This window comes from Strix uralensis, chromosome 4 (genome assembly GCF_047716275.1).
Source record: "Strix uralensis isolate ZFMK-TIS-50842 chromosome 4, bStrUra1, whole genome shotgun sequence".
Lineage (NCBI taxonomy): Eukaryota > Metazoa > Chordata > Aves > Strigiformes > Strigidae > Strix > Strix uralensis.
Genome location: NC_133975.1, coordinates 72,639,024 through 72,658,896, shown reverse-complemented (window position 1 = coordinate 72,658,896; position 19,873 = coordinate 72,639,024). Strand labels below are relative to the sequence as shown.

General features: G+C 40.3%; 1 protein-coding gene across 1 annotated transcript in view; it reads right to left on the bottom strand.

The window, feature by feature from the left end:
• The window catches only part of FAT4 (FAT atypical cadherin 4), a 151,477-nt gene that overhangs the window by 71,042 nt on the left and 60,562 nt on the right, over positions 1-19,873 (bottom strand). The window contains exon 2 of the mRNA XM_074864950.1: positions 2,426-2,557. Within this exon, the coding sequence (XP_074721051.1) occupies positions 2,426-2,557 (132 nt within the window). The remainder of the gene's footprint in view (positions 1-2,425; positions 2,558-19,873) is intronic.

Here is a 19,873-nt window from a genome sequence, read left to right as displayed (position 1 = left end):
TCTCTGGAACCTTATTTCAAAGAGTCAGACTGAGCTAACCGATAACATGAAATTTAGAAAGAAAACAAGCTTGTACAAGTGCCCAGTCCTGAAGAGCTGCATGCAGTGCTTCAGTGTACACAGCATCTGTGTGCTCAGGTGTACCTGGGAGACATCACACGCCTTCCTCCAATTGTGTGGCTTAGCAAAAACATCTGATGAGAATTTAAGATTTCAGAGGTGACCACATTCTTCACTGCTTGTTTGACTAGCCAGTGTCCTCCTAATAGAGCACAGCTAAAACTACATCCACATGTGATACTGGTTTAATCGAAGTAGTAACTTTACACAAGTTAGGTGAGAAGCAAAACAAAATACAGATAAAAAAAACTATTAAAAAGCTGCATGGAAATTTCACATTGACAAATTGACTTTTAAAAGTTGCAAAGTGCTAGAAGCTGTTGTAATTTTCAAAGCCTTTGGTACACCACTTAGCACCTAGAAAACATCTTTCCATCTTTTCTCAGATCTCTACAATGTCCTTATTATAACAGACAAGGGTTTCAAATTTGCAGCCTTCATACTAGCATTTTAAAATATTTGTAAGAGGGGTTCTTGTACACCACAGCCATGAGTTTTAAGGGTTCTGTCACTCTTCTGAAGCTAAAACTTTTGATTCTGAAAGCATCTGTGCATGTAGAAAAGGCAGCATGCTGTTTTACTAAGCTGCATATATAGGTTGCACGTGCAAAGAAAGAAGCCAGAAAAGCGTAATGTCACAGGAAGGAATATTATATGAAAAACCAAGAAACATCCACTGTGCTCTCAACTTCAAAGTGGGGGGTGGGTGCAGGGGGGAAGAAAAAAAAAGGTAAGCACCTCGGCCCTAAACTGCACATTGCTAAAAAACCTTAGACTCTTTGTAAGGGCTTGAGTTACAAATGTTCTGGTAGGGAAATTGAAATAATCCCTTTTTATAAAAAGATTGACTGATTTCTGTTTAAAGTAACAAATCAGTTCCCACTAGATTCAGTGCTTCAGAATGGATAACATATTAGGTGCAGTTTAAGAATGATCAAAAAGAGGCTGGAGCATAAAATATTGCTAAAATCTTAGTTATCTGCCATATCACAACAGAGAGTGGTAGTTCAATATTTACCTCTTCTGAATCTGAAGACAAATAGCTAGAGTTTTTGTCACAGATATGCACCTTTCCAAAATTCTATTTTTTGTCTGTATGTCAGGCTGCTACCAGAAAATAAAAGGAAGAACAAAAAGTTCGTCATCACATTTGTACCATTCTTGGGGGTGTTCCAGTGGTTCCCTCTGTAGCAGTAAGATTAAATACATCAATTAACAACCACAGGACAACTAACCAAGCTAACATAAAAAAGGCCAGAAATACAATTCTCTTGAGGAGATTGAATTACCATATTATTTGAATGCAAGAATTGCTCATTGTTGTCAAGTGTAACCCTATACTTTAATGACAACATATGCATGCTCATATTCTCTTTTTAGGCCTTTTCCCCAGTGGAAAGTATCAGTTCAAGTGAATGAAACAACATGATTAACATTCTCATAACTTACTTTCCAAGAGAAATGAATACATCAAATCATATGTGGATATATTTGCCTGATGCATACAACAAGATTGCAATATCCCTCACTAGGCTGACTGGCCAACTGTTTAACATCAGTTGCTCAAAGGCTTTTGCTAATTTCTTAATAGTTCCTTAGTTACAGCATCCTCACAGTCATGAATCTAAGTGGGCAAAACTATTTGCAAACAGGTTCATGTGCAGAGCACATATTTTAGCATTATTTCTTTTCCCCTGTTTTTGGTGAAATAAAGCCTGCTTTAGGAAAGGATAATATTGATATTAAGTAGTTCTCGTCAAAGCTCAAGCAGGCATTATCAAAAGTTTTCTTGTTCTCCAAGGTTTGCTTCACATTCATTTTATCGTACACTTTGAAATTGGGTTCAACTACAACATCTCTTCAAAGTTAGTTTAGATCTCAAGCTGTGGTCTTAAACTGAATGTCAATCAATTTTTATCACAGGCTGAGCAGTCCAGCACCTTCGCCATGTCATCGGGTATGGTATATGATGAGACTGATAACAACAAGACCATCTAAAACCAAATTGTGAGGCATTTTTTGCCATGAGTGGAACTGCTCATTAAGAGATGTTAGGAAAGCATTATCTCATTATATACAAACCAATGAGCAGCCTTCAAGTAACAGAGTATTTGTCTTGCTTGTGTGTTTGCCTCTGTGTGACTCCAAGATACTGAACGCAGTTTTGTGAATGGGCCAAACGCAATTTAAAGCATGACCACAATGACTCCCAAGGCCAAGCTCTCACATAGGGAACAGGTAAAAACACGTATTTCCAGAATAGCATTTTATGTACAGATATTCCAATACAAACCCATGCTCCTACCTCATCAGCATCCATGGCTGTCAGCTGCAATATTTTAGATCCATCTCCTATATTCTCTTCTACAGTCAGATCAAGCATATCTGTGGGGAATACTGGTGGGTTGTCATTGATATCCTGAAGTGTTATTTCCACCTGTGAAAAGCAGGGATCAGAAAAAGTTGTATGAGCACTGTGAGTTAGATGCTGACTGGACCTGAATGTTACAAATCACACAATTTTGAAAAAAATCAGGTAAATTGTTCTTAATCACATGAATTAGAACATTCCCAAATCACACCAACAACAGGAAAAGCCCCTCCGGATATTAAAATTCCACATTGTTATAAAATACTCATAGGAAAGCCTCTAACATAAATAAAGTTAATTTGACTTGTTGATAGCAACTGATTTTAAATGGTCCTAGTCTAGTTTATATTGGAAAAGATCCACTGATAGACTGTCATTGTAATCCTCAAAGTCAGCCCCTGGAGGATAGCTGCCAAGTCCCGGGGCAGGAGATCATTCAACCATTAAATGCTGCCTGACATAAAGATGAGGTGGTGCAAAATTCTCTCTGAAATGTTTATATATTGGCAACTCTCCGTTCTGAGGGAGGAAAAAACACCCTTGCATTGTATTTTTATTTTTTTAAATGTTTTCCTCTCTCTCAAAGCTCTCCACTAACTGCAAACATAAACGTTACTTTAGAAGCACCCACTAGCATCTACTTTCCTTGCCTATGCACTCCTAAACAAACGTTCTTTTCACATGTAATATTTGTATGTTTTTCCAAGTAGTAATGATCAGAGAGTCATAGAATGGTTTGGGTTGGAAGGGACCTTAAAGACCATCTAGTTCCAACCCCCCTGCCATGGGCACCTTCCACTAGACCAGGTTGCTCAAAGCCCCATCCAACCCGGCACCTTGATAGTTTCTGAATAGTTGTTGTGTGTTATTTACACCTAGTTTTTCATAAGCAAGATTGCTGCCCTGCTGATGCTAATTCAAAAAGCAGCAGAGCTCCGTTTTCCCTTGTTGCCATGTACGGCATGAAATAGTCCAAAAAAAGAAAGAGAGGACACAGCTGTTTGCCATTTATCATGAAAAAAAAGGGCTGTTTTGGACCCAAAATATTAAATGGCCAAACTCTGAAGACCCACTAATGAGAAAACTGAGTAGCTGAAGGAAGTCTGTCTTTATTGCTTATCAAGGAACAGAGAAAGGTAGATAGGGCTGTTGCACAAGAAGGGAGGCAAAGGTATGGATGACTTTAAGAAGATACCTAGATTGACAGACAAAATACTATTTACACTATAGTACCTATCATGTCATTATCCACAAGGGATCTCCCTGCACTTAGTTGAAAATATATGGGTTAGGCTGCTCTGGATATAATCAACACAGACACTTCTGGTGATCTTAAGTCTACGATTTCTACTATTTCAACTGCCATAATACTTTCTTTTTTCATTCTGTTTTCACACAGGCCACCAATTGTCAAGTCATTCTGACTGGATCACCAGGACGATCTCAAAGAGAAGCACTTTAATGACAGAGTCATGACTGCGCTCACAGAACAACTGAGTTACCCAGGCTCACTCGCTGCATCTTTCCCCGAGCTCTCAGTGGCTGCACCCTAGGGTCATCAGTCCTCTGTGGGCTTCCTGAGACCACATCCTGAAGGATGTTCCATTCTTCTGTCCTCCCAAGGCAACTGCTTCAGAAACCCTAACGTTTCCACCAGTGCTAGACTTCGTGATGGAACGGATTTGGTGTGTTGTGCTACTGTTCTTCATCAAAGATCCCCAAAAATATAAATTGCTGTATTCTGGGATTATATTTGATCCTAACACATATGTCTCTTCTGTCTCAGAGGATGCTTCTAATGCAGAGAAGGCTGCAAGGAGCTCAGCTGTTTCCCTGATAAGCATTTTTCCTCCAACAGGATTTCTTCAGAGGGTGGATAGATCTAGACCATTGCGAACATTATGGCTACATTAGTCTCTGGTCAGTATATACACCACACAGGGAGACACCTTCCACCTGGGGGGTCTAAGCCATCCTCAGTCACTTCAAGTTAGCTTTTTTCTCTTATTATTTTTTTCAGTTTGGGTTCAATATTTATGCCCACAGTAGGCTACTGTCAGTGTCAGCCTGTCAGAACTTTTCCACAGCATTAAAGAGAAATTAAGTGTCTTTAAAAGCAGAGGAAATATTACATTAATATTGTAGACATATATGCTGAAAGTGCAGACAAAATACTGGTCCTATAGGCCCTACATGGCCTTTTGCAGGAGGCCATTATTTATACCATATTTAATTCCTTTGACCATTCACAAATGGTACATAAAACACCATAGCCTGAGACAGATTAGCCCAGGAGGTTTTATTGTCAAATTTAAATCCCTGACAACAGAAGCACAAGCAGCGCTGACCGGGGCATCACAAGCAATGATTTAACAACTAACCAGACACAAACTTTCAGAGAATAAAACAGCCTATGTTGGTTTTCATGGTGAGTGCTGCATCTAGGTGACAATTAATCACAGAAATGGGAGAGACTCAGTAGAAATGACAGTCGAAGGGTTTTGCCAGCTATCCTTGACAAGCAGGTCCCACTTTCTGAACTGGCACTGCAAACTATGTATGCTCTTCTGCTCAAAGTATAGCATTTCCCCAGATATGGTTTCAAGGTAAAGCAGCTGCACAGCTCAGCAATTTATTTATTCATACCATTTATGTCATGTACAGCTAATGTTTCAGCTGCAGGCGACATTTCACCACCAGAACCCATTTTCATGATGAGAGATTGCCCTTTGAAAAAATCATATGAAAAATATATGACAACTTCTGGGGTTTTGGGTTAGGAGCTGTGCATTGCCTACAGCTTGCATAATGCAAAATAGTCAGAATTCAAGAATACAGATGGCTAAGTTTTGTGGGACAAAAATTAATTATAAAGGCAGATTCTGGACAACTGAAAAAAAAGGAGAATAATAGAGGAAGTAATTTTATCCTGAAAAATCAGCTCACAAGTAAACAAAGACACTGTATTTTATACCAAAGATGTGCTTTAGATGGTGGAAAAATAAGAAATTCTCAAATAAGGAAGAGAAATTTTTAGAAAGAAACCATAGTATTTTTAAAGAGCATTTACACCATGATTTAGTATTTATCCACAGGGCTTAGATAATGCATATTGCTTCATAATTCACTGTTGGCCAAGTCTAATGAGCATTCCTGTGTAAAGCTACCTTTTTACTTCTGCTATAACTTATGACTTCAGCTTACACACAGTACTGCAAACCTAAGGAATAAGATCCTGGGATGTGCCCGTTTGCAGAAATTTCACTCAAGTAATACATGTCTGAGAAAGACTTGGGAAAAACCTTCACATTTTCCCCAAAACAAAACAGTCTGTTAAGTTTTATGCCAATGGCCTCATTTAAGAAAATAAATAAACTGAATGAGTTCATGTATAAATTCAATGTTCAGTCTTCTATTCAGAAGTTCATAAATTAATTTCAGAAGTTCTGACCCCAAGCAGAAGCTCACAGGACAACCACAACCACAACGTCTTTCATTGCCACAGGGCACTGGAAGATTTCAGCATGTCTTATCACATCTTTGCTGGTGAGGAAAAAGAAAAAAATTCATAAAGCTTTAATCAAACATCTAAACTAAGTGTCTCCCCAACCAACTGCCTCTATCTTTCTGATCCCACATTACATTCGCATAAAGATATCAGTGTGTGTCAAAGATTCCTGAAATACACAGTTTGATTAATATCATATGCTACCAATTAATAATTATGTGCAATTCTGCCTCAGACTGAATGAATACAAGACAAGATGGTCATGGCAGTATTACCAACCATCTGTACTGTGGGCATCGTGTTCAGAAGGGTCTACAGAACATGTGCTGTGCTCTCAGATTGCACCAATGGCAAAACACTCACCAGCAACAACAGTAAATAAAAGAATAAATATCTAGGAAACCAAAGGCCTCAAAACCTTAAATATCACAGAATCATCTAGGTTGGAAAAGACCTTGAAGATCATCTAGTCCAACCATTAGCCTAACACTGACCGTTCTCAACTCCACCATATCCCTCAGCGCTATGTCAATGCAACTCTTAAACACTCCAGGGATGGGGACTCCACCACCTCTCTGGGTAGCCCATTCCAAAGCCTAACAACCCGTTCTGTAAAGAAATGCTTCCTAATATCCAGTCTAAACCTTCCCTGGTGCAACTTGAGGCCATTACCTCTTGTCCTATCGCTTGTTACTTGGTTAAAGAGGCTCATCCCCAGCTCTCTGCAACCTCCTTTCAGGTAGTTGTAGAGGGCGATGAGGTCTCCCCTCAGCCTCCTCTTCTCCAGACTAAACAACCCCAGTTCCCTCAGCCACTCCTCGTACGACATGTGCTCCAGACCCTTCACCAGCTTCGTTGCCCCTCTCTGGACACGCTCGAGTAATTCAATGTCCTTTTTGTAGTGAGGGGCCCAAAATTGAACACAGTAATCAAGGTGCGGCCTCACCAGTGCCGAGTACAGGGGTAAGATCACCTCCCTGTCCCTGCTGGCCACGCTATTTCTGATACAAGCCAGGATGCCATTGGCCTTCTTGGCCACCTGGGCACACTGCTGGCTCATGTTCAGCCGGCTGTCAATCAACACCCCCAGGTCCCTCTCTGACTGGCAGCTCTCCAGCCACTCCTCCCCAAGCCTGTAGCACTGCTGGGGGTTGTTGTGGCCCAAGTGCAGCACCCGGCATTTGGCCTTATTGAAGCTCCTACAGTTGGCCTTAGCCCATCGCTCCAGCCTGTCCAGATCTCTCTGCAGAGCCTCCCTACCCTCGAGCCGATCAACACTCCCACCCAACTTGGTGTCATCTGCAAACCTACTGAGGGTGTACTCTATACCCTCGTCTGGGTCATCAATAAAGATGTTAAACAGGAGTGGCCCCAAAACTGAGCCCTGGGGGACACCACTCGTGACCAGCCGCCAACTGGATTTAACTCTGTTCACCACAACTCTTTGGGCCCGGCCATCCAGCCAGTTTTTTACCTAGTGAACGATATGCCCATTCAAGCCATGAGCAGCCAGTTTTGCCAGGAGAATGCTGTGGGAAACGGTGTCAAAGGCACCATTTACACAAAGGTCACCAGTCAAGGTGGACAACATCCACAGCCTTTCCCTCATCCAATAAGTGGGTCACCCTGTTGTAGAAGGAGATCAGATCTGTCAAGCAGGACCTGCCTTTCATAAACCCATGCTGACTGGGCCTGATCATCTGGTTGTCCCGCACGTGTTGTATGATGGTACTCAGGATGAGCTGCTCCATCAGCTTCCCGGGCACCGAAGTCAAGCTGACAGGCCTGTTATCTCCCAGATCATCCTTCCGACCCTTCTTATAGATGGGCGTCACACTGGCCAATTTCCACTCTGTCGGGACCTCCCCGGTCAGCCAGGACTGCTGGTAAATGATGGAAAGCGGTTTGGCGAGCACCCCAGCCAGCTCCTTCAGCACCCTCGGGTGTATCCCATCTGGTCCCATAGATTTGTGTGTGTCTATGTGATGCAGTAGGTCACTGACTAACTCTTCCTGGAATGCGGGGGGGTCATTCTCCCAGTCTCTTTCTTCTGGCTGGGGAGGCTGGATTCCCTCAATACAACTAGTCTTGTTATTAAAGACTGAGGCAAAGAAGGCGTTAAGGACCTCAGCCTTTTCTTCATCACGCGTTGCCATGTTTCCTCCTGCGTCTGCCACAGGAAGGAAAAAAGGGAGCTTAAGGGATTTGTCCAAACCTCGGTCCCTGGAACAGGAAGGAACCATTAGGTGATGCCTGTATGACTGCAGGAAGCAACATGCCCAGGCTACATGGAAAGGGATAACCACCACCCCCTTCTCCAAATCTGTCCAACATGGGGAATATTCTTGCCTGACCTCAAACCCATCAGTCGGAGTGACTCTAGAAAGCAAGCCAGGGACACAAACCAGTCACTTGAGAGCTTTCCTTGTACTGCCTGAAGTACTGCACTATGGCGAGTCTTCGACCACTTTCACAATTTTCCATCTGACAAATCCTCAGTTCCCATTTATATTAACAGTACCTTTAATATAGGACCCAAAACTGCCTACTGTCACTCAGAGGACTCAAACATAAAAAAATACAGCAGCAGCACAGGTAGTGAAGCATGTTTGCCCACATGTTTGCACCTTTTAATCCTTCAATTTGCTCTCTTTGGTGGTCCAGGCACTTATGTGGGCTTTGCTCCTCTGAACAGCCTTGAATTTCTGCAGAAGCCATGGGAACATAAATAGTCAAAGACACTTCTAAATCTGCTAAGGCTGTGATGGAAAACCGATGAATAGATTCAAAATATTGCCTTGCTTTATTTGTTCAAGGGGAAATGAAAAAAGCAGAAAGCTTTGTTCTATCCACATGCATGTGTGTGCAAATCTCCACAAAATTACTCTACTTTTGTACAAATTCTAGTATAATGCTTTTCCCTCACACATTTAATGTGTCCAGAAAAAAGACTAAAAATTAATGCTTTCCCTCACAGTTTATTCTGCAGAAAAATGTGTTGCTTATTTACTATGCCTTATAAAATAAACACAATAATTTTACATATCAATTTCTATGCAAACTATCTTTGGGTGGGTTTGTTTATTTGGTTTGGTTGTGTGTTTGTTTTATGTTTGATTCAACCTATATTAAACTAAGATGCAAAAATACAGGCTTACAACAAATCACAGAGATTAGCAAAAGTAGCGAGTCAAACAATACCACAAATTTCCTCATGTCTGAATCAAGTTTCTCATTCTGCAGTCTTAATAACATTCCCACAATAATGCCATGCCCCTGCCACTATTACACATGGTCAACCCATCCTCATCTGCTACAATTTGATTGCTGCAGCCTGCTGTTGCGGACATTTTCAAAGCAGAGGGAGTATTAATTACCTTGATCTTGTTAAGATACTTATTTGCTGTTCAAATTAGTCTCTTGTGTTTTTTCTCCAAAACCAAATTCAGAACAGATTTAGGCAAGGCAGCACTCACCTCAAACAGTTTTGTCTCAATTTACTTTAAACTTAGATGTAAGGAAATAAGAGTTCTTTTCCCTATTCAGACAAATCTCAAGTCTTAGCAGATATAAGGAATCAATCATACCAGGACCTCACCTCATAAAGAATACAGTATATCTTTAAGCATTTAGGGCATGAACCTGAACACAGGAAGTCACTGGGAAAATCACTGTTGTTTCAAAATGTTGTCTTTACTTTGAAGAAAGTGGAAAATACCCTCTTTGAATTAACTGATGGCATTTATGAGGCGTCTATGTGAAACAGTCTCTTTACAAAGAGTAGTGTAAAGTCTTTGTCAATAGCTTCATACTTTGTACATGGATCTGAAAACAATTTATTCTGGGGGGACAAAGAGAAACTCAATTATGATGGAAACCAAGAAAAAAAAGTTTCTTTGGTTAACCAAAATGAATATGAGTTTGCATTTGAATAATCTATTCTTATGCTTATTAAAAATTGTTGAATTAAGAAAGAGTTGCTGAAAGACGAAGTTTCATTTCTTAGAGCAAAAGAACCAATTCACTTCAAAAATACTAGTACCCAGGACAATTATTACTGTACAGGCTAGACAAATTCCATCTCAACATAAAAAGCTTAACATGAGCTTTATTCTGGAACAAGAAATTATTTTAGTGACCAAACGTACTGGGTTTATGAGCTACAAAGGTATGTAAAATAAAACATTGCACTGGAAGGCAATGTGCCAAATTCTATCCAATCGTAACACCTTCTATAAACCAACAGGCTCATTTGGCCAAAACCTATCCCTCTGTTTTATTACACTTATTAACATTTATTTTTCTTTTATTTCAAGGTGAGGAGGCTTTATAGACAAAATACTTTTCTAAAGTTCTCCCATCTACCAAGTGAAAATGAGGGGAAAAAAAGATGCCACAGGAAACTTGAATGACCTCATGTGGCAGCAGCAAGTTTCACTGGGAGTCCCAAAATGCATGCAGTAATTCTTGCTTGCAGGCACCCTATCCATGTTACACATGCTCGATCGGAGAACACAGTCTAAGAAGAAAGGAACTGCCAGATGTCTCACACGTTCGATACTTCTTCAAACACTACAGCTATTTGATTAAAGATCAAACAGAGTGGAAAGGCAGCAGCTTTTATTTCAATTTATATGTTGTTGAGTCATTCTTCTTCCCTTTGCTTGCTGCCGTGCTGTTCACTGCCTCTCTCAAGAGATACCATCTAATAATCTACAGGCAGCATTGGCACACATCGTCCTGAAGACTTTTGTTTATGCTTAAGCCATAATATGATCCTTCATATTAAAAAAAATAAGTTTATTCCTCTCTGCTGGAGACCGTGGCAGTGCGTTATCAATTTTAACAGAATAAAAGTGAAAGGATTCTATTACCCATCCCTTGGTAAGTATTCTAAATAAGAGTATTCATGATGATAAAAGAGAAAAATTCAACTATTAACTTATCACATCCATGTAACTAACTGAAAAACCTGGCCAACACTAGTCATTTTTTTCCTGCCTCCATCATTTTGACCTTTTTGTTCATCCAGCAAACAATGCTTCGCTAATCCCAAAAAACACACATGTATGTGTAGATTCCTTTTTTATTGAGGTGAGTAATCATATTGGCTACTCACAACAGTGAAGTTATAGTTATACTAAGTGTTTGCAGGACCAGTGTGTGTGTGTTTCCTTCGAACTGTGAAAGCAAGGGAACAGAAAGATTAAGTATCAGAGTACAATCAAGCAAAAATACATTTCAAGAAAGAAAAAAAGAAAAATCCTTTTTTTTTAAAAAAAAATCTTGATATTCCTAGAAAATTTCTAAAATAATGTTTCTAATAATGATAAAACCCCATAGGCTATCCTGAACCAGTTTCCCACCTTTCTCTAACTAAAATACTGGGAAGCAGTAAATGTGGAGGCAAAAAATAAACACTTATGTTCTAAAATTACTTGAATAACCAATAATAGCAAAGCTCAGGAAGGTGGAAAACCTGAACTACAGACCATGAATATTTACAATTTCCACAACAAGATGGAAAGCCCATTTATAAAGAAAATGTCTTGGGACGAGGCAATAGCTTTTGCTTAGACAGAGGCTGAATAAGGCATCTGAATATCCCATTTTCCAGGAGGCAAACAATCCCAGTGCATGCTAGTACAATAAAAATCACATTAGTCTATTGTGCTGCAGGCCAGCAAACCTGTTAAATAGAAATACAAAGTTGTTAAGAATCCCACTATTAACAGTGGGAAGATTGCAGTTGGGGAGAAAATGTGAAAAAAAACCCACCTCTAAAAAGGCACTGTTTGGAAAAAAAAAAAGACAAGTTTGAATGTCCAGGGGCAGCAGCAGTCACTTGACCTTTGAGTTTCGGGGTACAACTTTTGAAAAAAATCACTGCAGTGAATATAATCCAAGCTCCTTCTAGTACATTTCAGGCAAAGTCCCTAATTTTAGGTGACAGTGACAAGCAGTTAGGCAACAAACGGATGTGTCAGCCATACACTTAGACCTTAGTCTTTAGGATCTCTCCACAGAAGAAAACCAAGGCACAAAACTTAATTTCAATGTCTAGCTCAAGAGCACCTTAATGAAAGAGATAATGTGAAAGCTGTTCCAGGCTTCTAGTCCAATCCCTCCTGCAATGAGCTGGGACATCTTCAACTAGAGCAGGTTGCTCAGAGCCCCATCCAACCTGACCTTGAATGCTTCCAGGGAGGGGGCACCTACAACCTCTCTGGGCAACCTGTAGCAGTGTTTCACCACCCTCATCATAAAAAATTTCTTCTTTATATCTAGTCTAAATCAGATGTAAATCTGCTTTCATCGTTATTTAAAAAGATGTCGCTTTCTTGTGCTGTCTCTAACAAATACTCATCTTAATGCTGCAGAGAAAAGGTGCCATGATTTGTTTCTTCTCTGCTTTTTTTTTTTTTTGTTTTGGGTTTGGTGGTTTTTTTTTTTGTTAAGGTGACCACTGGGAGTTGCACTGCCTGGAGTCTTGATTAAATGTTTCACTGCATCCAGAACACTTCATCACGCAGTATAGCCAAAATCTATTATGGCTTGCAAGTGACTCATGCTTTAGCTATGAGAAGACCATAATAAAGAACGTTTTACATAAAAATGCCAAAAAGGTTGGTAATTTAATCTTGATTCTAAGTAGGTATGCAAGGTCTCTGAGTCCAGCTGGTGCTCGCCTGTGCAGACAATAAGGCATTGTCTGGAAACACGTTACCTACTGTGGTTACATCTAACTTTACGGCAAAGTCCAGATGATACCGCCACTGGAAAGAACCGGCTTGTTCTTGTGAGAGAACTGCAAATGCTACTTTTAGCAGACTTGCAGTATGATTTATCCATTTATGCTAGGGGTCCATCAGTACCTGGGCAGAATATTCATTAAAACCAGTGACACAGGAAATGGCATTATGAGCCCATGGGTAAACACGTGTAGCTGATAAGTTGTGTCCCTCTACATGCTCAGGGAAACAGATGAATAAACACCAGAGCAGCACACAGAAATTAATTTCAGAAACTGTTATTTGCAGCACTTAGTCCTCGCACGCATACCATACATCACAGAAGGGGACCCAAGCAGTATCCCGACACAGCCATCAATGAAATAAGCTCTGGACCTGGGCACTTGCCCCCACTGCTCAGTGGCTCCCTGGTCTGAAGTCAGAAGTGAAGATGCTCTCTGGACTCCCCAGACTGACTCCCTCCACTCCCATTCACGTGTTCAGATGATCTGTCAGGCCACTCCACGCAAAGATTTGTCACAATACTGTGTTACAAACCCCAGGACACAGGGAAAGGAAGGGTCAGATATTCAAATGCAAGTAAAGATAACAATTCAGGCTGTGTTGCAATTACCAATTATTTATTGCTCAGGCGTGTTACATGCACACAGCCATGACTGACAGCATTTCTCTGGCAAAGGCGACTACTTCTGCCGACCCAGCAGAAGGTAACTAGCCAGGACAGGACATTGGTACCTCCGCTACCAGTCCCAAAACACCTGCAAAGGCACACTGAGGATGAGGTGCAGTAACACAAGTAGTGGCTTTGGGGGCTGACTCCATTGTTTGAAAACCCAGAACAGAAAAAAATGTTTTTCTAAAGGCAAAGCAAGCCACGTTGCCATTCCCACTCTTCCTGAAATTGATATTTTTACGTAATTGTTTAAGTGCTACATCATTTATTGCTCTCTACAAAGAAGCACGGTCTCACATGCAACAGAGGGAATTAAGACTGGGTTAAGGAATGCACTACTCAAATCTTGGCTAATTTAAGAAAGCAACAGCATGCTGATTTTAAAACACACATCAAAACATATATAACCATATACATGGAAACCCGAAATAATACAACTTCACAATAAATGAGAGATAAACTTCAAAGTGGTACAAGGAATAAAAATGATAAGAACTGCCACAAGCAGTCATGTTTTTTTCCCCCCTCTTCACCACCAAAACCATAATGAAATGCAGGTTATTTTGTCAGTACTGGTAAATGAGTAACATGTGTAGCTCAGACAATATTCATGCAGTTTAAAAAAGAGACTGAATCTTCAACTGTTATTTTGAACTCCATTTCAATAGGACCAACTAACATACTAGGACCTCTCCCACGTTTGCCCAAAAATGGCAACCCAGTGGGACCAACACATGCCTGGGCTAGCACTAAGTGACCGCTACATGCACCAGAAAGACCACTTTACTATGGCACATATTAAGGGGTGCAATTGCTTCTTGCGCTGCCGTCGGGGTGCTGTGCATGGTGAGGAGGGCAGGGAGAGCAGAGCAGCTCCATCCCTCCCTTGAGCGCTGAGTCAGCAGCACTGCTTGGCCACTGCAGGGACCAGAAAAACTCCTCCACCCATCCTTTCACTGCCTACCCACAGATGGTGGGACATGTGCACACATGTGGTCCTATGTCATTTCCCCAGATAAAAGGGGTGATTTTCTCATAAAAACATTAATTCTCCTATATCTAGCAGTACCTCTAGTTACAAAACCTCTTCCAAATACCTGCCAAACCAATACAAACACTTGGCAAACACTTGCTAGTGAGGTTTTTCTTTTCGGTTTGGGTTTTGTTTGGTTTTTTTTTTTTTTTGGTTAAATACTGAAAACATTATACATTTGGGAACCATTTAGTTTATAACTTTGTATTTAATTAAATGAGGTCTACTGCCATGTAATAAGAAATGGATTGAATGGGTAAGAACATTTCTGTCTATGCCAGAAAAAAAAAGAAGGATAAAACCAGAAAAAGTAAGCATCAGCAGTTCAAGGATGGGAATGTCACACCTCTAAATTAAATAAATCACCTAATTAAACTTACAGGTGTGACATTTAAGACACATTCAATCACCAGGACAATAGGATAAATCCACTCCATCACTGACGGCAGCCCAAACAGCAGAAGAAAAGCACTCTACCCAGAGCCGTGGTAGAAAAAACATTGCTATAATCACTTAAGAAATGACAGGATTTTCTTCTGTGAGTGGAAGGGAATTAAAGATATAGGACTGATGTTTTGCAGTGTTACGAGTGTTTTATAGCGGCACCTGAGAAGAAATCCTATATGAGTCTAAATAGATTTTAGCAAATAAAACACACAAGGCCAAACTGTTACATTCTAGTTTCACATTTAGAAGAACAGGGACATTTTCAAGAATCGCCTAAAAAGCTTTTCCCCCACAGCATCAACATGTGGCTAGCAGGCAACTGTGGGGCTAGAAACTTCAAATGTTTTCGTACCCTCCTACAAATTTCAGGGAAACACCCTCCTCACCTTATTTGCAGACTGCAGTCTTCTGCAGCAGCTTCACATCTGCTCCTGCAGCATTGCATTCCCTCCCTGTGGCTACAGGCCACTTGTGGCCAGAAAGAGTTTTTTATGTGGCCACAGATGGACCTTCTCATTGTGGCTGCCTTCAACAGACCCAGATGACCATCAAGGCTATGGTGGTGGGGTCTCCACTGCCAGCAGGGCAAGTTTCTGGGTACTCAGAGGGTCACAAAGAGGTTTGTTAAGACGAGTTTGCTTAATGCCAGCAAATCCTCACTGCCTGGCTATAACACTGCAGATTCTTACTCCCCTGCCTTTCCTTTCTTCTGCATGGCTGCAAAAGCCACTGCAGGTCTGCTCAAACAAACATAAACCACATGGGACTTAAAAAATATTGCACATTCCCTGGAACATCTTGGGGGCAAATACTAGTGCCAGGAAGGCTAAAACAGATTCAACTTAGATTCATCCAGCTTCATCTCTGGTCTCAAGAATATTTGCCAAGGAATGAGACAAGGCTCCAGCCTAATCAGATCAGGGGACATTTAGAAATGTGGCATTTTTTATTTGTGGGACCCAGGCAACAGCCCCCAAGTATCCATGATGGGCAGCTTTACAATGGCTATGACAGAAAATAGACAAGAGTTGTTCTGCTCTTCCGAAACTGGAACAGATGCATTCAACCAGACTGGCACAGCATGACTGAGCTATGTCCCCTGAGTCACCAAAGGCAGCAGGAGCATTGCTCCACCATGGGGTCAGGCAGCTGAGAACTGGCTGGAGAGGTCCCTCTCCTCCTCCTGGAGGATACAACAACCCCACGAGTACTGTCAGCTTGGGAAAAGGACATCAAAATGCACATTGGTGGGATGAGCGCTTGTGAGTGTAAGCCCTTGGACTCCACTGCCACTCCTTGGCTACCACCCCAAAGGCCTTCCAGGCTCTTTGAGGGTCTTGCAAATGAAGAAAAAGGTTAACCCTGCAAGGCTGCAGTTTGGGGAACTTATCTTTGGAGAAGCAGATCCTTCTGTTTCCCTTTTCTTCCCAAATCTGCATCTTCAAAATATATAGTTATGCTGCTTTCCCCATTGACTCATCAAAATTGAGCAAAACAGCCAAGAACTTCAGTTTGCTGGGCACACCAGCCCTCCTTTATCCACTTCTCCCATATATCAGAATCTTTGTTTAGGCAGCTGTATCTTCATGCAAATCTTACCCCCGTTATCCTTTTGGTCAATCATGACTACACCACGTCTACTACAACTATCAGGAAAGTCCTTTTGCTAACAGTAGACTGCTGCAGTATACTTGGAGAAAAAAGAAAGTCCCACATGCCTCCAAACTTCATTTTCTGCCCAACAACATTCAACTGGTCTACATTATCTCTCCTGAAAAATTTGCTGTTTCTAGCTACAAGGTTTTGTAAAAAGACCCTTCTTGAAGCTGAATAAGGACAACTGTATTGGATCTTTATGAAACTGGGAAGATTCAGATTTCCATATAACTACAAACTTCGATCTCCAGAAATATTCTGAATAGCTGAATAACACTTTTTTTTTTGTCCTGGGAATGTGAAAGGTGGCTGAAACTCAGTTTATATATTTTTTTATGTCAGCCAACAACGATTTTAGCTTCCCACACTTATTTTTGAATTTTCTTACTCAGCTGTTGGATTTTGGATTTTACATAGAAGAATTTAGAAAATCAAGCACAGACTAACCAAGAGGTACCTTTCAAACTTACCATTTCATCACTTCTGTAAATATATATATGAGCTTGCACACAGAAGAAAATAAAGCAAAAGAAAGCAGGCATTCACAGAAATAGCTGGAATAGCTGGAACAGTGTGCTTATGTGGGATTCTTAGAGTCATCCTCCTTAATAAAGAATATGAAGTGTTTTATTTGATCATAAATTCAGAGATTTTACTTTTATTGGTTCCTAAAGATCTGCTACATCTTTCATTATATGTAGAACCTACATCAACTTATGAAGTTACACTCTCTGGCCACTACAGTCAATAACGAGAACATTTAATAGTCCAAATCCTATATCTATATCCAAGTGCTATATTACAGCTCCCTCCCCCAATAACTATGACCTTGCACCACACCCAATCTCTCATTCACTTCAATGTGTTCAAAGATGACATCTTAAGGGAAGAGCAAAGAGAGACTGTAGACATACGTATATACAACACATGAGCAGAGTGAACTTATTTAACAGTTTCTGCAGTTAATTCTTTCCTTAAGGGGTTGACTGATATGCTTTTCTTTTTTCCTAGCTGTAGTGTAGTAATATTCTAGGCTGCCTGGGAGAAGAGGACAGAGGCTATTGCCTGGTGGTACACGCTGTCCTGCAGCCCTCCTATGGGACACTCCATGACTGACCTGGGGACGCTTCACAGCCACCTGCTCCCAAAGGACATTAGAAGAATGTGGTTTTACTGTGGATGGTCCTAAGCAAGCCCTGATTACCGAGTCAGAAATAGCACCAGCAGTTTACAATTATAGTACAAACTCAGCTGTTAGGAAGGCCAGTTGGACTAGTCCAGACAAAGAATGACCAAACCAAAGCCTCCCTTCAATCAAGTCAAAACTAACATTGAGTTTTGATAATCTTAGTAAACTTTAAAGGGAAAAAAAAAAAAAAAAAAAAGAAGAAAGAAATATACTGCCATTTCTGCATATCTTAATTTTAGTGTGGCAGGAAGCAGAAATACCACAAGAGAACAGTTCTCATGGTATTTCCAGCACATGTGAAACCAAAGAGACTTTTCTTGCTCAGGTCACTGTTTGATGTCCTGACTAAAGCAACTCAGCTATCCCTTGCATTATAGCACTTGGGTTTTTCAGTTATTATCCTGATCATGCTAAATCTTTGATCCTTTGAAAGTTCACCACCACTGGTCATTACTACAAGCCTCTGGATTTTTAAAAACGTATGGGAAGAATTTTAGCAGTGCTGAGAATCACCAGTTCCCTTCTGAGGGATATACACAGGAAAAAAAAAAAAAACAAACCAGAATGAATGTTCAAATGTAACCATAAAAGATTCAGAAATTCTTCACAGAGTTTAAGGGCCCTTAAATACACAACTGAAAGATACAATTCTTTCTTTGGGAGACTGAACCTAAGTTCAATTTCTTTGCATTTATCCTTTGTTTTGCTTCTCCATTCCTCATAGGTGATAATATATGTCATGTCTTCAATAGGGTGTTTATGCTGTGGCATGCAATTTTTAAGAAATGTGCAGTTTTTCTAAGTGATCTTCTAGGTTAAACTGCAACAGCATCAGTCTTGCTAGTTTTAACTGAATCAAGAAGTTCTACGTACTGGATGTACAAACTTGCCCACTATCCATACGGAACAGATTAGAGGATGATCATTCATTGTATGTTCACAATTGAAGCATTTCAATAGCTTTATAAACAATCAAGAAAAAAGTATTTTGAGAACAAAATTGGAACGGTTTACAGTGAAATTATTGTATTATATTAAAGGGTAGGAGAACAGAAACAGAGGGTAGGCAAAAATTAATATATTAAACCAAAGAAAGTCATATATTGACTCTTAGTAAGAAAATTACAGCAACAAACCTGGGCATCATGGAAAGGTCTAGAAAATAATGCTGCATTTTCCCCTCCTTTTTGTACTGTATCACCACCACCACCTAAAATTTTGAAATCTCTGCCTGACTTTATACTTCCACAGAATATGACACAGCTTTTTTTTTTTTTTTTTTTTTCCCTCAGCATAATGTAGAAGAATGCCAGAGGAAAACTTTTACATTAAAAATTATTTTCTAAGTACTAATGTAATAATCCTGAAAGCTTTCTGAGAAAGTAATCAAGCAGTGAAAAGGAGTAAAACAAGGCAGCCAAAGAGTTCTGAATAATTAAAACAATGGCAACAACTCAGAAGCATCCACTAGCTCATGGTGCTAATTGTGACAACATAATTACAAATATAACTTCATAATGAACAGTTGGTGATAGGGCAACTGGGGAAGCGTTATGCCTCAAAGACATTATAATGTGCTTTACAGGGATTTGTTTCTTCTACTAGAAGTAACTGCATAGGAAGTAGAGATGCAGATGCTCTGTTTAAAAATATTCTATAACTGAAAATATAAATAGCTATCTAGAAACATACTCCTTGAAAAGCACAATTAGCATTTGTGACAAATTAATAACAACAATTTTTGCATTTATCAATAGCTGCCTACTACAAACTTCCAGCAGACTTCTCAAACGTCATTAAAGGCATCTTTGTAGTAGTAAAATGATTACTGTTTTTGTCTTCCAGGGGAAAAAAATAAGGGACAGAGAAATAAAGTGATATGACTGGTACAGTGCTGTTTATGGCAGATCTGGCTGCTGGCCTAAGCCCTCATCTTTCCTCAGTTTCACAGTCAGAATGTGACATTATCCAAAAGCTGCATGGACAGTAACGACAAAGGAAGGAAGGAAACCTCTCGCAAGAAATCTCCGTCTTGCTCTCAGCCCCACAAAAGCCCCCCAAAGCGTGTGTATAATGAAGTCATTCCTTCAGTAATTTCTGTGACCAAACTGTAGAGCAGAGAAG